Source organism: Lucilia sericata, unplaced genomic scaffold (genome assembly GCF_015586225.1).
Source record: "Lucilia sericata isolate MDLA Ls3-8-SP2 unplaced genomic scaffold, ASM1558622v1 Contig000692F_arrow, whole genome shotgun sequence".
Lineage (NCBI taxonomy): Eukaryota > Metazoa > Arthropoda > Insecta > Diptera > Calliphoridae > Lucilia > Lucilia sericata.
In genome coordinates this window covers 75054-96992 of record NW_023994695.1, presented here as the reverse complement: position 1 = coordinate 96992, position 21939 = coordinate 75054, and the positions used below count along the sequence as shown (strand labels likewise).

General features: G+C 32.3%; 1 protein-coding gene across 1 annotated transcript in view; it reads left to right on the top strand.

Moving 5' to 3' along the window:
* The first annotated feature begins 471 nt into the window (after positions 1–471).
* LOC119607421 (kinesin-like protein unc-104) overlaps positions 472–21939 on the top strand; it is a 59566-nt gene continuing 38098 nt past the window's right edge. Inside the window, 13 exon segments of the mRNA XM_037961313.1 lie at positions 472–487; positions 4602–4778; positions 8899–9064; positions 11785–11834; positions 11836–11868; positions 11936–12041; positions 12044–12153; positions 12155–12175; positions 12239–12370; positions 12372–12515; positions 12517–12678; positions 15816–15979; positions 16054–16193. Coding sequence (XP_037817241.1) covers positions 8962–9064; positions 11785–11834; positions 11836–11868; positions 11936–12041; positions 12044–12153; positions 12155–12175; positions 12239–12370; positions 12372–12515; positions 12517–12678; positions 15816–15979; positions 16054–16193 — 1165 coding nt within the window. The 5' untranslated portion in view covers positions 472–487; positions 4602–4778; positions 8899–8961.

The window sequence follows — 21939 nt, the reverse complement described above, 5'->3', positions numbered from 1 at the left end:
TATAATAAAGTAGAAAAATAGTTCTTTTCTAGACACAAAGTGCCAGTGCTTGAGTGTGTGTGTTTAAATGAAAATTTTGCAAAAGTTTTAAGCAATTTAAAAAAAGTATAAAAAATTTGTAAAAAATAAATTTAAAAACTAAAACCAGTATATTTCTTTAATTAATTTGTTTTTGTTAATTGTAATGTGCTTCTTTGGATATTTTTTAATATTTTCACTAATTTTAACAACAATTATAATTTTATTACTTATTTGTGCAACAACACAAAAAACTTTAATACAATTATTGGATGATTTTCAATTAACAGCGAATTTTGTTAATTTTACTAATATTTTAACAGATAATTCTGTACAACAACAACAACAAAATCAAGAACAACAACAACATCAGCAACAACAACAAAATATTATTATACTTAAAAAACAACCAATATTTATGCCAACTTATTAAACAAAAAAATAATTCTTTAAATAATTTAAATAATTGGTAACAAAATTTTCAAAAGAAAAATCAAAATCATTTCAAATCATCGCAAAATTCATACAAAATTTTTTGTTTTAATTTCGTTATAATTAAACATATTTTAATTACTTTTTGTAAAAACAAGTTTTTTAAGAATTTTTTTTTCATTACTTTTTATGTATTTATTATATATCGTATATAGTGATTCAGGGTTTTAGAGTTTTACATATATTTTATATCTTTTACGCTCTTAAACAGAGAATATCGTTGAAAATTTCTATAAAATTAAAGAGAAATATATAAATTAAATGAAAACATTTGTGCAATTCACAACCTGAGTTGTATTGTCTTATAAGTTTTATAGTTTTTAATTAATCAACAGAAAACAACTAGAACAGAACTAGAACAGAACTAGAACAGAACTAGAACAGAACTAGAACAGAACAGAACTAGAACTAGAACTGGAACAGAACTAGAACAGAACTAGAACATAACTAGAACAGAACTAGAACAGAACTAGAACATAACTAGAACAACTAGAACAGAACTAGAACAGAACTAGAACAAACTAGAACAGAACTAGAACAGAACTAGAACAGAACTAGACAGAACTAGAACAGAACTAGAACTAGAACAGAAAGAACTAGAACAGAGAACAGAACTAGAACAGAACTAGAACAGAACTAGAACTAGAACAAGAACAGAACTAGAACTAGAACAGAACTAGAACAGAACTAGAACAGAACTAGAACAGAACTAGAACAGAACTAGAACAGAACTAGAACAGAACTAGAATAGAACTAGAACAGAACTAGAACAGAACTAGAACAGAACTAGAACAGAACTAGAACAGAACTAGAACTAGAACCAGAACCAGAACAGAACTAGAACAGAACTAGAACAGAACTAGAACTAGAACAGAACTAGAACAGAACTAGAACAGAACTAGAACAGAACTGAACGAACTAGAACAGAACAAACAGAACTAGAACAGAACTAGAACAGAACTAGAACAGAACTAGAACAGCACTAGAACAGAACTAGAACAGAACTAGAAACAGAACTAGAACAGAACTAGAACAGAACTAGAACAGAACTAGAACAGGAACTAGACATAACTAGAACAGAACTAGAACAGAACTAGAACAGAACTAGAACAGAACTAGAACAGAACTAGAACATAACTAGAACAGAACTAGAACAGAACTAGAACAGAACTAGAACAGAACTAGAACAGAACTAGAACAGAACTAGAACAGAACTGAACAGAACTAGAACAGAACTAGAACAGAACTAGAACAGAACTAGAACAGAACTAGAACAGAACTAGAACAGAACTAGAACAGAACTAGAACAGAACTAGAACAGAACTAGAACAGAACTAGAACAGAACTAGACTAGAACAGAACTAGAACAGAACTAGAACAGAACTAGAACAGAACTAGAATAGAACTAGAACAGAACAGAACTAGAACAGACTAGAACAGAACTAGAACAGAACTAGAACAGAACTAGAACAGAACTAGAACAGAACTAGAACAGAACTAGAACAGAACTAGAACAGAACTAGAACAGAACTAGAACAGAACTAGAACAGAACTAGATCAGAACTAGAACTAGAACTAGAACAGAACTAGAACTAGAACTAGAACAGAACTAGAACTAGAACAGAACTAGAACTAGAACAGAACTAGAACAGAACTAGATCAGAACTAGAACAGAATTAGAACAGAACTAGAACAGAACTAGAACAGAACTAGAACAGAACTAGAACAGAACTGGAACAGAACTAGAACAGAACTAGAACAGAACTAGAACAGAACTAGAACAGAACTAGAACAGAACTAGAACAGAACTAGAACAGAACTAGAACAGAACTAGAACAGAACTGGAACAGAACTAGAATAGAACTAGAACAGAACTAGAATAGAACTAGAACAGAACTAGAACAGAACTAGAACAGAACTAGAACAGAACTAGAACAGAACTAGAACAGAACTAGAACAAAACTAGAACAGAACTAGAACAGAACTAGAACAGAACTAAAACAGAACTAGAACAGAACTAGAACAGAACTAGAACAGAACAGAAACAGTACTAGAACAGAATTAGAACAGAACTAGAACAGAACTGGAACAGAACTAGAACAGAACTAGAACAGAACTAGAACAGAACTAGAACAGAACTAGAACAGAACTAGAACAGAACTAAAACAGAACTAGAACAGAACTAGAACAGAACTAGAACGGAACTAGAACAGAACTAGAACTAGAACAGAACTAGAACAGAACTAGAACAGAACTAGAACAGAACTAGAACAGAACTAGAACAGAACTAGAACAGAACTAGACAGAAAGAACAGAACTAGAACAGAACTAGAACAGAACTAGAACAAACTAGAACAGAACTAGAACAGAACTAGAACAGAACTAGAACAGAACTAGAACAGAACTAGAACAGAACTAGAACAGAACTAGAACAGAACTAGAACAGAACTAGAACAGAACTAGAACAGAACTAGAACAGAACTAGAACAGAACTAGAACAGAACTAGAACAGAACTAGAACAGAACTAGAACAGAACTAGAACAGAACTAGAAACAGAACTAGAACAGAACTAGAACAGAACTAGAACAGAACTAGAACAGAACTAGAACAGAACTAGAACAGAACTAGAACAGAACTAGAACTAGAACTGAACTAGAACTGAACTAGAACTGAACTAGAACTGAACTAGAACTGAACTAGAACTGAACTAGAACTGAACTAGAACTGAACTAGAACTGAACTAGAACTGAACTAGAACTGAACTAGAACTGAACTAAACTGAACTAGAACTGAACTAGAACTGAACTAGAACTGAACTAGAACTGAACTAGAACTGAACTAGACTGAACTAGACTGAACTGAACTAAACTAGAACTGAACTAGAGTTAAACTAGAACTGAACTAAAATGTTGAACTTGAGTAGTAATCGAATTTTTAATTGTAATTGTCTATAGGTAAATGCGTTTTGAGTGTCAAAAGTATTTTGACAATGATGCTTTATAATTACAAACTTATACTGACTTATCTCGCATTGAAAATATGCAAATATGTCAAGAAAATTTTCTCTTGACACCAAACTTCTGAAAACTTCTTAGCAACTTTTTTTTCCATTTCTTTCTTTTTTAGCAATTGGAAATTTTCAAGTGTAGGAGTGTTATAAAAATTTTCTTCTATAAACTTATTTGTGTAGAATTATTTTCATAAAAATTTGCATATAAATACGAAGCAAATAACCAAGGGTAGAGTAGAAAAGTGTAGACTTTATTTGACATAAATATAAACTAAAGAGAGAGAGATAAAAATTGAGTGATAAAGAGAGTGATAACAAAGAGAGAAAGAGTGAGTTCAGTATTTAGTATAGATAACAAGAAAATTTATTAATAAAGGTCAAGATAATAGAAAATGAAGGATGTTGAAATGGTAGTTGGTGAAAGAAGGGGGAGTTACGAAAATATACAAACAATATGGCATCCATCCATAAAAATCACAACAAAGAAAAACGCCAACGAAAAAAAAAATGAAAACACAACAATAACAATATAATACGTCAAATTAAAAGCAAAAAAAAAAAAAAACAATAACAATGAAGGATAATCTAATATTTTTGTACACTCTCTTTTGTTAGAGCTTTTCTATTCTCTTGTTCTTGTTCTTCTACTAAGCTATGACTAACGCAAATCATTTCCAACCAAATCATATGGTTAGAAAGAGGTATTTTTCCATTATATCCTTTATTCTCAAGAAATTTTATAATCAAGGGCCTGTAATTAGTTTAATAAAAGACGATATTTTTCGGATAAATAAATAATAATTATTAAATTTGTAAAAACAAGTAATTTTTCTTTAATTTTATAGAAATTTTATTAAAAAATTATAGATTTTGTAATAAAATTTTACCCATATAAAGTTGTTTTTGCTTTATTCTATTAATGACTTTTGAAAATTTTTCTAAAATTTTGTAATTAATTAATTAATTTTTTTTTAAATCATTACCTGTGCATGTTTTCTAAATATTTTTTAAAAAGCATATACCATTTTATGAAATTTTAAAAACATGTGTGTTATTTTATTAAAAGTTATAAAATTACAGCCAAATTTTCATTAAAAAAGCTGAAAAGTTTAAAATACTATAAAAAAAAGTGCAACGTGTTTAAAATTTAAAAAATAACTAAAAAATTTACTATTTGAAAAAAGTGAAAATCAATGACTCGCCTATAAAAGTGTTAATCCTAAGGATTACTCTCTACAAATCATTACTAAACCGAAAGGTAAATTTTAAATCGAAACAAATGGATTTTTTAATTTGCTTTAAGAATTTCAAAATAGATTTTTATCTAGAAATGTAGACTTCTTTGAAGAAATATTGAAGGAAATCTAATGTAAAATAGAATTTTAACTATATATTTTCCCATAGTCTAATCTATATTAACTCCAATAGTCTGGTCCATAGTGTTGTCTATTGTCTTAGCTATAAACTGTTCTATTGACCGGAATATAATCTGCTCTCTTGCCCGGTGTATTATATGGTCTATAGTCTGGACTGTAGTCTGTACTATTGTCTAGTCTAGTCTATAATCTGGAGTCTCGAATACAATTTGATCTATAGTCTGAATTGTAGTCAGGTCTACATTCTAGAATATTTTTTTCTATAGTCTGGACTACAGTACGGTTTATAATATGTATTATTGTCTAGAATATAGTCTATTCTATACGTTGGGCTATAGTCTGTTTTATAGACTGATTCTCTATCGGGTCCATAATCTTTTTAATAGTACTGATTAAAGTCTGGTCTATTGTCTGGACTATTGTCTGATATATTTTATTGTTTTGTGTTTACTGTCTGGACTAAAGTTTGGTCTTAGGCCTAGACTATAATGAATCTATAGTTTGTACTATTCTCTAGTTTATAATATGAACTACTACTATATACTAAAGTCTCGATTATTGTCTGATTTATAGCTTGGAATATATTCTGGACTATTGCCTGGTCTACAATTTATATATAATTTGTTCTGTCATCTGGTGTATAGTCTAGTCTATAGTCTAGTCTATAGTCTAGTCTATAGTCTAGTCTATAGTCTAGTCTATAGTCTAGTCTATAGTCTGTCTATAGTCTAGTCTATAGTCTAGTCTACAGTCTAGTCTATAGTCTAGTCTATAGTCTAGTCTATAGTCTAGTCTATAGTCTAGTCTATAGTCTAGTCTATAGTCTAGTCTATAGTCTAGTCTATAGTCTAGTCTATAGTCTAGTCTATAGTCTAGTCTATAGTCTAGTCTATAGTCTAGTCTATATCTAGTCTATAGTCTAGTCTATAGTCTAGTCTATAGTCTAGTCTATAGTCTAGTCTATAGTCTAGTCTATAGTCTAGTCTATAGTCTAGTCTATAGTCTAGTCTATAGTCTAGTCTATAGTCTAGTCTATAGTCTAGTCTATAGTCTAGTCTATAGTCTAGTCTATAGTCTAGTCTATAGTCTAGTCTATAGTCTAGTCTATAGTCTAGTCTATAGTCTAGTCTATAGTCTAGTCTATAGTCTAGTCTATAGTCTAGTCTATAGTCTAGTCTATAGTCTAGTCTATAGTCTAGTCTATAGTCTAGTCTATAGTCGTCATAGTCTAGTCTATAGTCTAGTCTATAGTCTAGTCTATAGTCTAGTCTATAGTCTAGTCTATAGTCTAGTCTATAGTCTAGTCTATAGTCTATCTATAGTCTAGTCTAGAGTCTAGTCTATAGTCTAGTCTATAGTCTAGTCTATAGTCTAGTCTATAGTCTAGTCTATAGTCTAGTCTATAGTCTAGTCTATAGTCTAGTCTATAGTCTAGTCTATAGTCTAGTCTATAGTCTAGTCTATAGTCTAGTCTATAGTCTAGTCTATAGTCTAGTCTATAGTCTAGTCTATAGTCTAGTCTATAGTCTAGTCTATAGTCTAGTCTATAGTCTAGTCTATAGTCTAGTCTATAGTATAGTCTATAGTCTAGTCTATAGTCTAGTCTATAGTCTAGTCTATAGTCTAGTCTATAGTCTAGTCTATAGTCTAGTCTATAGTCTAGTCTATAGTCTAGTCTATAGTCTAGTCTATAGTCTAGTCTATAGTCTAGTCTATAGTCTAGTCTATAGTCTAGTCTAGTCTAGTCTATAGTCTAGTCTATAGTCTAGTCTATAGTCTAGTCTATAGTCTAGTCTATAGTCTAGTCTATAGTCTAGTCTATAGTCTAGTCTATAGTCTAGTCTATAGTCTAGTCTATAGTCTAGTCTATAGTCTAGTCTATAGTCTAGTCTATAGTCTAGTCTATAGTCTAGTCTATAGTCTAGTCTATAGTCTAGTCTATAGTCTAGTCTATAGTCTAGTCTATAGTCTAGTCTATAGTCTAGTCTATAGTCTAGTCTATAGTCTAGTCTATAGTCTAGTCTATAGTCTAGGTCTATGTCTAGTCTATAGTCTAGTCTATAGTCTAGTCTATAGTCTAGTCTATAGTCTAGTCTATAGTCTAGTCTATAGTCTAGTCTATAGTCTAGTCTATAGTCTAGTCTATAGTCTAGTCTATAGTCTAGTCTATAGTCTAGTCTATAGTCTAGTCTATAGTCTAGTCTATAGTCTAGTCTATAGTCTAGTCTATAGTCTAGTCTATAGTCTAGTCTATAGTCTAGTCTAAGTCTAGTCTAGGTCTAGTCTTTAGTCTAGTCTATAGTAGTCTATAGTCTAGTATAGTCTAGTCTATAGTCTAGTCTATAGTCTAGTCTATAGTCTAGTCTATAGTCTAGTCTATAGTCTAGTCTATAGTCTAGTCTATAGTCTAGTCTATAGTCTAGTCTATAGTCTAGTCTATAGTCTAGTCTATAGTCTAGTCTATAGTCTAGTCTATAGTCTAGTCTATAGTCTCGTCTATAGTCTAGTCTATAGTCTAGTCTAGTCTAGTCTATTAGTCCATTCTATAGTCTAGTCTATAGTCTAACCTCTCTATGGTCTAGTCTAGTCTATAGTATAGTCTGTAGTCCAGTCTATAGTCTATATTATAGTGTATAGTCTAGTCTATATTCAAGTATATAGTCTAGTCTGTAGTCAAGTCTATAGTCTTGTCTATATTCAAGTCTATAGTCTAGTCTGTAGTCTAGTCTATAGTATAGTCCATAGTTCAGTCAATGGACTTTTTGCTACAGGGAAAGTATTTAATTTAAATCTAATTTTTTAAGGATCTAGTATTTAATTCAAGTCCTTACATTTTTTTTGTATTGAAAATGTCTGTCCGTCAACAAGCAAAATGCTATATAGTCTAGATGTAGGGACTTAGAAAGCTTGTATCCTATTAATATCAAGACTATAAAAAGTAGAAATAGTTGGTAATTATAGTAATATTTTCGAAACTTAAATTTTGTTGAAGTCTTACTAAATAACAATTTCAATTGTAATAAACATAATTATAACTAATATTTATAATATTAGTTAAATAACTAATAGAAAAGCAAATATTGATTAAGGTGGGGTCCCACCTAATTATTGTTAGTGTTGCCATAACTTCCTGGCACGAAGATGTGATAACATTTGGAAACTAAACTAGGAAGAAAAGAATCAAAATAATGCATAATAATCAAAATAGTTTTAAATTAAACTTTATATATTGTTAATATTTTAGCATTTAATTAAAACTTTTTTGAAAAATTTAAAAATTTTTCATTCTTTTCAAAATAGTAGTAAAACTTAAAAGGGTGTTTGATAGCGGGGTTTGGGGGTTACTTTTTTATGGAATCCTTTTGTTACGATGACTCATGCAACAAATTTTGGAATTTCATATGTTTTTTATTGTTGTATTTGTACTTCTGCTGCTGCTTCTTCTTCTTTACATATATACGTATTGGACTGTTTGTATGTGGATTTTATGTGCGCATTGGAAATGTTATGGTTTTTGCTTTCTTTCTTCTATTGTATTAGAAATTTATTGTGTGGATCATATGCTGCTCCTGTCTACTAATAAAATTGTTGTGATTTATTTTATTTTAGTATTTCGGGAATTAGGAAATTTGTGTGTAAAAGTAATAAATATTTTGATATTATGACTACTTAAGTCTTTATTTTATGGCAAAATTAACAGGGGGTAGTTTATTTGCTACAGTTTGTTAAAGCAATAATTTTACAAGGAGACAAGTATTGGAAGTTATTTATGAATAAATAAAATTTGCCTTGTATATGAAAAGTTCCAATTGTTATTGTTAGTTATTTTTAGTCAAGTTAATACGTTAAAGGTGATTTACGATTAAAGGAATTAAATATTAAAGGATTTTTATACAAATTGTTGGAAAAAGTGGGGAAATTTTGTTAGTTTAAAAAAGGGAAACTATTAGAAACTATTTGAATATTTACTAAATTTTCTTCTTTTTCTTTACTTTTATTTTAGGTCCATAAATTCTTTTCACATAAATTAAGGCCAAATTTTATTTGGCCCACTCACCGCCAACATGTCGTCCGTTAAAGTGGCGGTTCGAGTGCGACCCTTTAACTCAAGGGAAATCAGTCGAGAATCAAAATGTATTATAGAAATGTTCGATGGCACCACCACCGGTAAGTGATGAAATAAAAAATCATATTTTAATTCTTAACTAAACTATAGCCTATAGTACAGGTTTGGACTTTAGATTGAGGTCTTTAGACTAGACAATAGCATGCATCTTGCTACAAGACTTAGCTGGGGCTATAAACTAAAATATAATTTGGACTGTAGACTATACCAAACAGACAATAATCCAGACTATAAGCTAAATTCTAATCTTAACTATAGACTAGATTATAATCTGGACCATTGTCTTGGCTAGAATATACTATAGTCTGTATTATAGACAAGACTATAGTCTGGTCTGCGGACAAGATCATACTCGGGACTATAGACATTTTTTGGCCATAAATCTGGAATATAGAATAAACTATAGTCTAGTTCAGTCCTAGTTCAGTTCTAGTTCAGTTCTAGTTCAGTTCTAGTTCAGTTCTAGTTCAGTTCTAGTTCAGTTCTAGTTCAGTTCTAGTTCAGTTCTAGTTCAGTTCTAGTTCAGTTCTAGTTCAGTTCTAGTTCAGTTCTAGTTCAGTTCTAGTTCAGTTCTAGTTCAGTTCTAGTTCAGTTCTAGTTCAGTTCTAGTTCAGTTCTAGTTCAGTTCTAGTTCAGTTCTAGTTCAGTTCTAGTTCAGTTCTAGTTCAGTTCTAGTTCAGTTCTAGTTCAGTTCTAGTTCAGTTCTAGTTCAGTTCTAGTTCAGTTCTAGTTCAGTTCTAGTTCAGTTCTAGTTCAGTTCTAGTTCAGTTCTAGTTCAGTTCTAGTTCAGTTCTAGTTCAGTTCTAGTTCAGTTTAGTTCAGTTCTAGTTCAGTTCAGTTCAGTTCAGTTCTAGTTCAGTTCTAGTTCAGTTCTAGTTCAGTTCTAGTTCAGTTCTAGTTCAGTTCTAGTTCAGTTCTAGTTCAGTTCTAGTTCAGTTCTAGTTCAGTTCTAGTTCAGTTCTAGTTCAGTTCTAGTTCAGTTCTAGTTCAGTTCTAGTTCAGTTCTAGTTCAGTTCTAGTTCAGTTCTAGTTCAGTTCTAGTTCAGTTCTAGTTCAGTTCTAGTTCAGTTTCTAGTTCATTCAGTTCTAGTTCAGTTCTAGTTCAGTTCTAGTTCAGTTCTAGTTCAGTTCTAGTTCAGTTCTAGTTCAGTTCTAGTTCAGTTCTAGTTCAGTTCTAGTTCAGTTCTAGTTCAGTTCTAGTTCAGTTCTAGTTCAGTTCTAGTTCAGTTCTAGTTCAGTTCTAGTTCAGTTCTAGTTCAGTTCTAGTTCAGTTCTAGTTCAGTTCTAGTTCAGTTCTAGTTCAGTTCTAGTTCAGTTCTAGTTCAGTTCTAGTTCAGTTTAGTTCAGTTCTAGTTCAGTTCTAGTTCAGTTCTAGTTCAGTTCTAGTTCAGTATTAGTTCAGTTCTAGTTCAGTTCTAGTTCAGTTCTAGTTCAGTTCTAGTTCAGTTCTAGTTCAGTTCTAGTTCAGTTCTAGTTCAGTTCTAGTTCTAGTTCAGTTCTAGTTCAGTTCTAGTTCAGTTCTAGTTCAGTTCTAGTTCAGTTCTAGTTCAGTTCTAGTTCAGTTCTAGTTCAGTTCTAGTTCAGTTCTAGTTCAGTTCTAGTTCAGTTCTAGTTCAGTTCTAGTTCAGTTCTAGTTCAGTTCTAGTTCAGTTCTAGTTCTGTTCTAGTTCAGTTCAGTTCTAGTTCAGTTCTAGTTCAGTTCTAGTTCAGTTCTAGTTCAGTTCTAGTTCAGTTCTAGTTCAGTTCTAGTTCAGTTCTAGTTCAGTTCTAGTTCTGTTCTAGTTCAGTTCTAGTTCAGTTCTAGTTCAGTTCTAGTTCAGTTCTAGTTCAGTTCTAGTTCAGTTCTAGTTCAGTTCTAGTTCAGTTCTAGTTCAGTTCTAGTTCAGTTCTAGTTCAGTTCTAGTTCAGTTCTAGTTCAGTTCTAGTTCAGTTCTAGTTCAGTTCTAGTTCAGTTCTAGTTCAGTTCTAGTCAGTTCTAGTTCAGTTCTAGTTCTCGTTCCTAGTTCGTTCTAGTTCAGTTCTAGTTCAGTTCTAGTTCAGTTCTAGTTCAGTTCTAGTTCCGTTCTAGTCAGTTCTAGTTCAGTTCTAGTCAGTTCTAGTTCAGTTCTAGTTCAGTTCTAGTTCAGTTCTAGTTCAGTTCTAGTTCAGTTCAAGTTCTAGTCTAGTTCTTCTTAGTTCAGTTCTAGTTCAGTTCTAGTTCAGTTCTAGTTCAGTTCTAGTTCAGTTCTAGTCAGTTCTAGTTCAGTTCTAGTTCCGTTCTAGTTCAAGTTCTAGTTCTGTTCTAGTTCCAGTTCTAGTTCAGTTCTAGTTCAGTTCTAGTTCAGTTCTAGTTCAGTTCTGTTCAGTTCTAGTTCCGTTCTAGTTCAGTTCTAGTTCAGTTCTAGTTCAGTTCTAGTTCAGCTCTAGTTCAGTTCTAGTTCAAGATCAGTCTCCAGTCTGGCCTATGGATAAGACTCTAGTCTGTTACTACCCTCTAGACGATAGTCTGGACTATAGACTTGACTGTAGTTCGAACAATAGGACTATAGTCCGGATTATAGAGTATAGTGTGTGAACTTTAGGCTAGACTATAGTCTGGGCTATAGACTAGAATATGTCCAGACTATAGACCTGACTATAGTCAAATCTATAGTCCAAACCAAAGACTGTTATCTATGCTATTGACTGTAGCGTGGACTAGAGTATATTTGGGGGACCAAATTTAAAATTATTCAACTTATTCAAACTTTAATTAAAAATGATTTGATTCATATGTTTGCAGCCATAACAAATCCAAAAGTTCCACCCAATTCCAGTGAAGCTATAAAACGTTTTCAATTTTGATTATTCCTATTGGTCACATAATGTAAGTGGTTTCTCTCTATCTCTGTTTCTTAAATAACAAATAATGACACAATTTTTTTAAATTTCAGCCCAAAGATCCTGACTTTTCCACACAGGCTATGGTCTATAAAGATATAGGCGAAGAAATGTTACAGCATTCCTTTGATGGCTATAATGTGTGTATATTTGCCTATGGCAGACAGGAGCTGGTAAATCTTATACCATGATGGGTAAACAGGAAGAACATCAAGAGGGTATAATACCCATGATCTGTAAAGATCTATTCAATCGTATACGTTCCACAGAAAACGGGAGAATTAAAATATTCGGTGAGTTTTTTAAAAACTTGATTTTTTTTTTTTGCTTCTTAACAAACTTTCATTGTTTTGCAGGTCGAGGTCTCTTATATGGAAATCTATTGCGAACGAGTGCGTGATTTGTTAAATCCCAAAAATAAGGGTAATTTACGTGTAACGTGAACATCCTTTATGGGTCCCTATGTAGAGGATCTCTCCAAACTGGCTTGTAACCAGTTACGAAGATATACACGATCTCATAGATGAGGGTAATAAGGCCCGTACAGTGGCCGCCACTAACATGAATGAGACCAGTTCTCGTTCTCATGCTGTCTTCACTATATTCTTTACCCAAGACGTCATGACACCATGACGATTTGATTACCGAAAAGGTGTCGAAAATCAGTTTAGTCGATTTGGCCGGTTCCGAAAGAGCCGATTCGACTGGAGCCAAGGGTACACGTCTTAAGGAGGGTGCTAACATCAATAAATCCCTGACAACATTGGGCAAAGTTATTTCTGCTCTAGCTGAAATTGTAAGTTTTTAAATAATTTAAAAAAAGATCTAAAACTGTTTTTGTAGAACTTAGAAAGAATTTGTCCAGAATTATAAATGAGAAATATCTCTCATTTGTAATTCTTTATAAACGTTTCTTAGTTTTACAGAAACAGTGATTTAATACTAATCAAAACACAGTTATCATTTTTAACTAGTTATCACTTAACATTATTATTTTAATTTTTTTGGTTATTTATATCGTTGTATATATATATTGTTACAATTGGTTGTACGATTCTTGTTTTTTGAAAATTATTTATTGAAAACAAATATGTATGTTTTAATATCACAACAATTTTCTAAAAACCCAAAAATTTCACTTTATTTTCTTTCATCGATAATTTGTGGTTCTTAATTTTGAAACGTTTTAATGTGTGTCTGTATAATTAAAACAGTCTGTAAGTATGAAAGTTAAGCGAATTTTAAAAGTATTAAAGAATTTATTTAAAATAACAAGAAGAAAAAAAAGAAATGTTAATTTTGAAATTTTTGTTAAAAAAAGTTTTTTAAATTTAAATTATTTTTGTTTCAATCATAATTCATCCAAATATCATTTTATGCATGTTGACGAAAACAACACAAAATACATGGAGACCTAAAGACATGTACGATAATTTTCGAAATTAACGGGAATAATGTTTAATTTTAGTTCATTTCTAGTTCTAATTCAGTTCTAGTACTAGTACTAATTTCAAGGTTCAGTTCTGTTCTAGTTCAGTTCTAGTTCAGTTCTAGTTAGTTCTAGCTAGTTCTAGTTCAGTTCTAGTTCAGTTCTAGTTCAGTTTCTAATTCAGTTCTAGTTCAGTTCTAGTTCAGTTCTAGTTCAGTTCTAGTTAAGTTCTAGTTCAGTTCTAGTTCAGTTCTAGTTCAGTTCTAGTTCAGTTCTAGTTCAGTTCTAGTTCAGTTCTAGTTCAGTTCTAGTTTCGTTCAGTTCTAGTCAGTTCAGTTCAGTTCTAGTTCAATTCAGTCTAGTTCAGTTCTAGTTCAGTTCTAGTTCAGTTCTAGTTCAGTTCTAGTTCAGTTCTAGTTCAGTTCTAGTTCAGTTCTAGTTCAGTTCTAGTTCAGTTCTAGTTCAGTTCAGTTCAGTTCTAGTTCAGTTCTAGTTCAGTTCTAGTTCAGTTCTAGTTCAGTTCTAGTTCAGTTCTAGTTCAGTTCTAGTTCAGTTCTAGTTCATTCTAGTTCAGTTCTAGTTCAGTTCTAGTTCAGTTCTAGTTCAGTTCTAGTTCAGTTCTAGTTCAGTTCTAGTTCAGTTCTAGTTCAGTTCTAGTTCAGTTCTAGTTCAGTTCTAGTTCAGTTCTAGTTCAGTTCTAGTTCAGTTCTAGTTCAGTTCTAGTTCAGTTCTAGTTCAGTTCTAGTTCAGTTCTAGTTCAGTTCTAGTTCAGTTCTAGTTCAGTTCTAGTTCAGTTCTAGTTCAGTTCTAGTTCAGTTCTAGTTTCAGTTCTAGTTCAGTTCTAGTTCAGTTCTAGTTCAGTTCTAGTTAGTTCTGTTCAGTTCTAGTTCAGTTCTAGTTCAGTTCTAGTTCAGTTCTAGTTCAGTTCTAGTTCAGTTCTAGTTCAGTTCTAGTTCAGTTCTAGTTCAGTCCTAGTTCAGTTCTAATTCAGTTCTAGTTTAGTTCTAGTTCAGTTCTAGTTCAGTTCTAGTTCAGTTCTAGTTCAGTTTCTAGTTCAGTTCTAGTTCAGTTCAAGTTCAGTTCTAGTTCAGTTCTAGTTCAGTTCTAGTTCAATTCTAGTTCAGTTCTAGTTCAGTTCTAGTTCAGTTCTAGTTCAGTTCTAGTTCAGTTCTAGTTCATTGTTCAAGTTCAGTTCTAGTTCAGTTCTAGTTCAGTTCTAGTTCATTCTAGTTCAGTTCTAGTTCAGTTCTAGTTCAGTTCTAGTTCAGTTTCTTGTTCAGTTCTAGTTCAGTTCTAGTTCATTTCTAGTTCAGTTCTAGTTCAGTTCTAGTTCAGTTCTAGTTCAGTTTCTAGTTCAGTTCTAGTTCAGTTCTAGTTCAGTTCTGGTTCAGTTCTAGTTCAGTTCTAGTTCAGTTCAATTTCAGTTCTAGTTTAGTTCTAGTTCAGTTCTAGTTCAGTTCTAGTTCAGTTTCTAGTTCAGTTCTAGTTCAGTTCTAGTTCAGTTCTAGTTCAGTTCTAGTTCAGTTCTAGTTCAGTTCTAGTTCAGTTCTAGTTCAGTTCTAGTTCAGTTCTAGTTCAGTTCTAGTTCAGTTCTAGTTCAGTTCTAGTTCAGTTCTAGTTCGTTCTAGTTCAGTTCTAGTTCAGTTCTAGTTCAGTTCTAGTTCAGTTCTAGTTCAGTTCTAGTTCAGTTCTAGTTCAGTTCTAGTTCAGTTCTAGTTCAGTTCTAGTTCAGTTCTAGTTCAGTTCTAGTTCAGTTCTAGTTCTACTTCAGTTCTAGTTCAGTTCTAGTTCAGTTCTAGTTCAGTTCTAGTTCAGTTCTAGTTCAGTTCTAGTTCAGTTCTAGTTCAGTTCTAGTTCAGTTCTAGTTCAGTTCTAGTTCAGTTCTAGTTCAGTTCTAGTTCAGTTCTAGTTCAGTTCTAGTTCAGTTCTAGTTCAGTTCTAGTTCAGTTCTAGTTCAGTTCTAGTTCAATTCTAGTTCAGTTCTAGTTCAGTTGTAGTTCAGTTCTAGTTCAGTTCTAGTTCAATTCTAGTTCAGTTTCTAGTTCAGTACTAGTTCAGTTCTAGTTCACTTCTAGTTCAATTCTAGTTCAGTTCTAGTTCAGTTCTGGTTCAGTTCTAGTTCATTTCTAGTTCAGTTCTAGTTCAGTTCTAGTTCAGTTCTAGTTCAGTTCTAGTTCAGTTCTAGTTCAGTTCTAGTTCAGTTCTAGTTCAGTTCTAGTTCAGTTCTAGTTCAGTTCTATTTCAGTTCTAGTTCAGTTTTATTTCAGTTCTATTTCAGTTCTATTTCAATTCTAATATAGAACTATTCATTACACAAACACATTCTCTGGACTGTTCATAATTTTTAAGTTGTAGTAAGCATGTTTTAATTTTGTTTAAAACCTTTTTAGGTTATTTAACAAATAACAAATAACGTTATTTTGTTAAAACCTTTCTTTTCTTTAAAACCCAATAAATTTCTAATTGAACATTTTACTAACTTATAAAACTTCCTTTCGCGTTAGGCTTCCAAAAGTAAAAAATCTAAAAAAGCTGATTTTATACCTTATCGCGATTCGGTTTTAACCTGGTTGCTGCGCGAAAATTTAGGTGGTAATTCCAAAACTGCTATGATAGCAGCCATATCACCAGCAGATATTAATTATGATGAGACTTTAAGTACTTTGAGGTAAGTTTTTTTTAATAGTTCATTCTTTTTTGTTAATTTTAGTAATTTACTATGCATAATATTTTAACTTTCAGATATGCCGATCGTGCTAAACAAATTGTTTGCAAAGCTGTGGTCAATGAAGATGCCAATGCTAAACTTATACGCGAACTTAAGGAGGAAATTCAAAAATTACGCGATCTTTTGAAGGCCGAAGGCATTGAAGTACAAGAAGGTAATTTGTTATTATTAAGTTTATTTTCGAGTTTTTTATATATATATACCATGAAGGATAAATTTGTTTATTGAAAAATTATTTTAGTTTAAAGAGTTTCTTTTTGAAATTGTAAAGCACTTAATTAGTAATTTTTAAAAATTTAATTATTGTGTACATTTTCACATGTACAGTAAAAGAAACAATACATTGTGGAACGCACTTTTTCAAGGGTCTTTTTTAGCAAGCGTTTGAAAATTTTATATAAACAAATTCCTAAGATTTTAAATAATTTTTTAATGAATTAGACCTTTGACATTGAAACGAAGTTTTTATAACGATCTCTGGGGGAAGTTATTAGGAAACATGTCTAGTTTTAGTTCTGTTCTAGTTCAGTTCTAGTTCAGTTCTAGTTCAGTTTCTAGTTCAGTTCTAGTTCAGTTCTAGTTCAGTTCTAGTTCAGTTCTAGTTTAGTTCTAGTTTAGTTTTAGTTCAGTTCTAGTTCAGTTCTAGTTCAGTTCTAGTTCAGTTCTAGTTCAGTTCTAGTTCAGTTCTAGTTCAGTTCTAGTTCAGTTCTAGTTCAGTTCTAGTTCAGTTCTAGTTCAGTTTCTAGTTCAGTTCTAGTTCAGTTCTAGTTCAGTTCTAGTTCAGTTCTAGTTCAGTTCTAGTTCAGTTCTAGTTCAGTTCTAGTTCAGTTCTAGTTCAGTTCTAGTTCAGTTCTAGTTCAGTTCTAGTTCAGTTCTAGTTCAGTTCTAGTTCAGTTCTAGTTCAGTTCTAGTTCAGTTCTAGTTCAGTTCTAGTTCAGTTCTAGTTCAGTTCTAGTTCAGTTCTAGTTCAGTTCTAGTTTAGTTCAGTTCTAGTTTAGTTTAGTTCAGTTCTAGTTCAGTTCTAGTTCAGTTCTAGTTCAGTTCTAGTTTAGTTCTAGTTCAGTTCTAGTTCAGTTCTAGTTCAGTTCTAGTTCAGTTCTAGTTCAGTTCTAGTTCAGTTCTAGTTCAGTTCTAGTTCAGTTCTAGTTCAGTTCTAGTTCAGTTCTAGTTCAGTTCTAGTTCAGTTCTAGTTCAGTTCTAGTTCAGTTCTAGTTCAGTTCTAGTTCAGTTCTAGTTCAGTTCTAGTTCAGTTCTAGTTCAGTTCTAGTTCAGTTCTAGTTCAGTTTAGTTCAGTTCTAGTTCAGTTCTAGTTCAGTTCTAGTTCAGTTCTAGTTCAGTTCTAGTTCAGTTCTAGTTCAGTTCTAGTTCAGTTCTAGTTCAGTTCTAGTTCATTTCTAGTTCAGTTCTAGTTCAGTTCTAGTTCAGTTCTAGTTCAGTTCTAGTTCAGTTCTAGTTCAGTTTCTAGTTCAGTTCTAGTTCAGTTCTAGTTCAGTTCTAGTTCAGTTCTAGTTTCAGTTCTAGTTCAGTTCTAGTTCAGTTCTAGTTCAGTTCTAGTTCAGTTCTAGTTCAGTTCTAGTTTAGTTCTAGTTCAGTTCTAGTTCAGTTCTAGTTCAGTTCTAGTTCAGTTCTAGTTCAGTTCTAGTTCAGTTCTAGTTCAGTTTCTAGTTCAGTTCTAGTTCAGTTCTAGTTCAGTTCTAGATTCAGTTCTAGTTCAGTTCTAGTTCAGTTCTAGTTCAGTTCTAGTTCAGTTCTAGTTCAGTTCTAGTTCAGTTCTAGTTCAGTTCTAGTTCAGTTCTAGTTCAGTTCTAGTTCAGTTCTAGTTCAGTTCTAGTTCAGTTCTAGTTCAGTTCTAGTTCAGTTCTAGTTCAGTTCTAGTTCAGTTCTAGTTCAGTTCTAGTTCAGTTCTAGTTCAGTTCTAGTTCAGTTCTAGTTCAGTTCTAGTTCAGTTCTAGTTCAGTTCTAGTTCAGTTCTAGTTCAGTTCTAGTTCAGTTCTAGTTCAGTTCTAGTTCAGTTCTAGTTCAGTTCTAGTTCAGTTCTAGTTCAGTTCTAGTTCAGTTCTAGTTCAGTTCTAGTTCAGTTCTAGTTCAGTTCTAGTTCAGTTCTATTTCAGTTCTAGTTCAGTTCCAGTTCAGTTCTAGTTCAGTTCTAGTTCAGTTCTAGTTCTGTTCTAGTTCTGTTCTAGTTCTGTTCTAGATCTGTTCTAGTTCTGTTCTAGTTCTGTTCTAGTTCAGTTCTAGTTCTGTTCTAGTTCTGTTCTAGTTCTGTTCTAGTTCTGTTCTAGTTCTGTTCTAGTTCTGTTCTAGTTCTGTTCTAGTTCTGTTCTAGTTCTGTTCTAGTTCTGTTCTAGTTCTGTTCTAGTTCTGTTCTAGTTCTGTTCTAGTTCTGTTCTAGTTCTGTTCTAGTTCTGTTCTAGTTCTGTTCTAGTTCTGTTCTAGTTCTGTTCTAGTTCTGTTCTAGTTCTGTTCTAGTTCTGTTTCTAGTTCTGTTCTAGTTCTGTTCTAGTTCTGTTCTAGTTTGTTCTAGTTCTAGTTCTGTTCTGTTCTAGTTCTGTTCTAGTTTTCTAGTTCTGTTCTGTTCTAGTTCTGTTCTAGTTCTGTTCTAGTTCTGTTCTAGTTCTGTCTAGGTGCGTTCAGTTCTGTTCTAGTTCTGTTGTTCCTGTTGTTAGTTCTGCTCTAGTTTGGATCTAGTCTGTTCTAGTTCTAGTTTGTTTGTTGAATAAAATTCTCCCATTTTCATTTCTTTTTTATAACTTACATAAAACTGTTTCTATTTAAACACAATTTCCCCCCAGAAATCCAAAATATAAAAGTCAATATTTATCCTTGAAAAACTTGTCTCTAACACAGTGCGTTCTAAATGTATTGTTCGAATTTTATTCTATTAGAAAGTTTTTCATTAAATCACAAATTATATATAAATATAAACTAAATAGCTAAAATCAAAAAACAAAAACAAAAAAATCATAGTATGGTAATTATTTCATAATTATTATTTACAATATATATTTAGGGGCCTGATGGCAAAGTGGTTTGTGAAAACGAGATACAAATAGTAAGTAGTTTTATATACTCAAAAAAAAAAAAAAAATAGCATATCAAAAAAGTATATAATATCTAGATACAAACAAATACTATTTACATATATAGAGTATAATTTTGTCACGCTTTTTGCTATTACATATCAAAAAATATTACTTACTACGAAATATATTTAATTATATAAACTTGTATACTAAATACACTGCTTACTTTCTTCATTTGATATACATATATTTTTTACTTATATAAATTTTATATATACATAAATTATGGTATTTATAATAATATGTACGTGTGTGTGTGTCTGTGTATATGTGTATGTAAAAAAGTTTTATACATAATACTATATACAAAATGTCTACACATAGAAGTACCATTCCTGCTTTGGGCAAATGTTAAAAGTGTTACTAATTAGTTTTGAAAACTTTTGTTTGTATGTACAAATGTATGTCCAAAAAACTCAGCTAAATATGTATATGTGTACCTATTTGCAAGAGTAATTTTATAGCTGATTATTTAAGGATTTATAGAGTTAGTGGCCAATGGAGTATAACATCGAATAAGCAAAAGTTTGAGTATAGTCTTTATTACTGATCAGTATATAGTCTTAACTATAAATCGGTCTATAGTAATTGACTATAGATTAGTCTACAGTCTTGACTATAGATCGGTCTAAGAGCAGTATATTAAATTGACTATAGCCAAGTATATAATTTTATAGATCAGGCTATAGTGTTGACTACAGATCAGACTATAGTCTCGACTATAGATCAGTCATGACTAGAGATCAATCTATAGTCATGATTATAGATCCAAGTCTATTGGTCTTCAGTATAGACCTGTTTAAAACCCAGTCTTGAATATTCAGTTCAGTCCAATTCTAGATCAGTTCTAGTTCAGTTCTAGTTTAGTTCTAGTTAGTTCTAGTTCAGTCCAGTTCGGTCCTAGTTCAGTTCTGGTTCGGTTCTAGTTCAGTTCTAGTTCAGTGCAGTTCTAGTTCAGTTCTAGTTCAGTTCTAGTTCAGTTCTAGTTCAGTTCTAGTTCAGTTCTAGTTCAGTTCTAGTTCAGTTCTAGTTCAGTTCTAGTTCAGTTCTAGTTCAGTTCTAGTTCAGTTCTAGTTCAGTTCTAGTCCAGTTCTAGTTCAGTTCTAGTTCAGTTAATTTCTAGTTCAGTTTAGTTTAGTTCTAGTTCAGTTCTAGTTCAGTTAATTTCTAGTTCAGTTAATTTCTAGTTCAGTTCTAGTTCAGTTCTAGTTCAGTTCAGTTCTAGTTCAGTTCTAGTTCAGTTCTAGTTCAGTTCTAGTTCAGTTCTAGTTCAGTTCTAGTTCAGTTCTAGTTCAGTTCTAGTTCAGTTCTAGTTCAGTTCTAGTTCAGTTCTAGTTCAGTTCTAGTTCAGTTCTAGTTCAGTTCTAGTTCAGTTCTAGTTCAGTTCTAGTTCAGTTCTAGTTCAGTTCTAGTTCAGTTCTAGTTCAGTTCTAGTTTAGTTCTAGTTCAGTCCTACTTCGTTCTAGTTCAGTTCTGGTTCGGTTCTAGTTCAGTCTAGTTCAGTTCTAGTTCAGTTCTAGTTCAGTTCTAGTTCAGTTCTAGTTCAGTTCTAGTTCAGTTCTAGTTCAGTTCTAGTTCAGTTCTAGTTCAGTTCTAGTTCAGTTCTAGTTCAGTTTAGTTCAGTTCTAGTTCAGTTCTAGTTCAGTTCTAGTTCAGTTCTAGTTCAGTTCTAGTTCAGTTCTAGTTCAGTTCTAGTTCAGTTCTAGTTCAGTTCTAGTTCAGTTCTAGTTCAGTTCTAGTTCAGTTCTAGTTCAGTTCTAGTTCAGTTCTAGTTCAGTTCTAGTTCAGTTCTAGTTCAGTTCTAGTTCAGTTCTAGTTCAGTTCTAGTTCAGTTCTAGTTCAGTTCTAGTTCAGTTTCTAGTTCAGTTCTAGTTCAGTTCTAGTTCAGTTCTAGTTCAGTTCTAGTTCAGTTCTAGTTCAGTTCTAGTCAGTTCTAGTTCAGTTCTAGTTCAGTTCTAGTTCAGTTCTAGTTCAGTTCTAGTTCAGTTCTAGTTCAGTTCTAGTTCAGTTCTAGTTCAGTTCTAGTTCAGTTCTAGTTCAGTTCTAGTTCAGTTCTAGTTCAGTTTCTAGTTCAGTTCTAGTTCAGTTCTAGTTCAGTTCTAGTTCAGTTCTAGTTCAGTTCTAGTTCAGTTCTAGTTCAGTTCTAGTTCAGTTCTAGTTCAGTTCTAGTTCAGTTCTAGTTCAGTTCTAGTTCAGTCTAGTCAGTTCTAGTTCAGTCTAGTTCAGTTCTAGTTCAGTTCTAGTTCAGTTCTAGTTCAGTTCTAGTTCAGTTCTAGTTCAGTTCTAGTTCAGTTCTAGTCAGTTCTAGTTCAGTTCTAGTTCAGTTCTAGTTCAGTTCTAGTTCAGTTCTAGTTCAGTTCTAGTTCAGTTCTAGTTCAGTTCTAGTTCAGTTCTAGTTCAGTTCTAGTTCAGTTCTAGTTCAGTTCTAGTTCAGTTCTAGTTCAGGTTCTAGTTCAGGTTCTAGTTCAGTTCTAGTCAGTTCTAGTTCAGTTCTAGTTCAGTTCTAGTTCAGTTCTAGTTCAGTTCTAGTTCAGTTCTAGTTCAGTTCTAGTTCAGTTCTAGTTCAGTTCTAGTTCAGTTCTAGTTCAGTTCTAGTTCAGTTCTAGTTCAGTTCTAGTTCAGTTCTAGTTCAGTTCCAGTTTAGTCCCAGTTCAGTTCTAGTTCAGTTCTAGTTCAGTTCTAGTTCAGTGCTAGTTCAGTTCTAGTTCAGTTCTAGTTCAGTTCTAGTTCAGTTCTAGTTCTAGTTCAGTTCTAGTTCAGTTTTAGTTCAGTTCTAGTTCAGTTCTAGTTCAGTTCTAGTTCAGTTCTAGTTCAGTT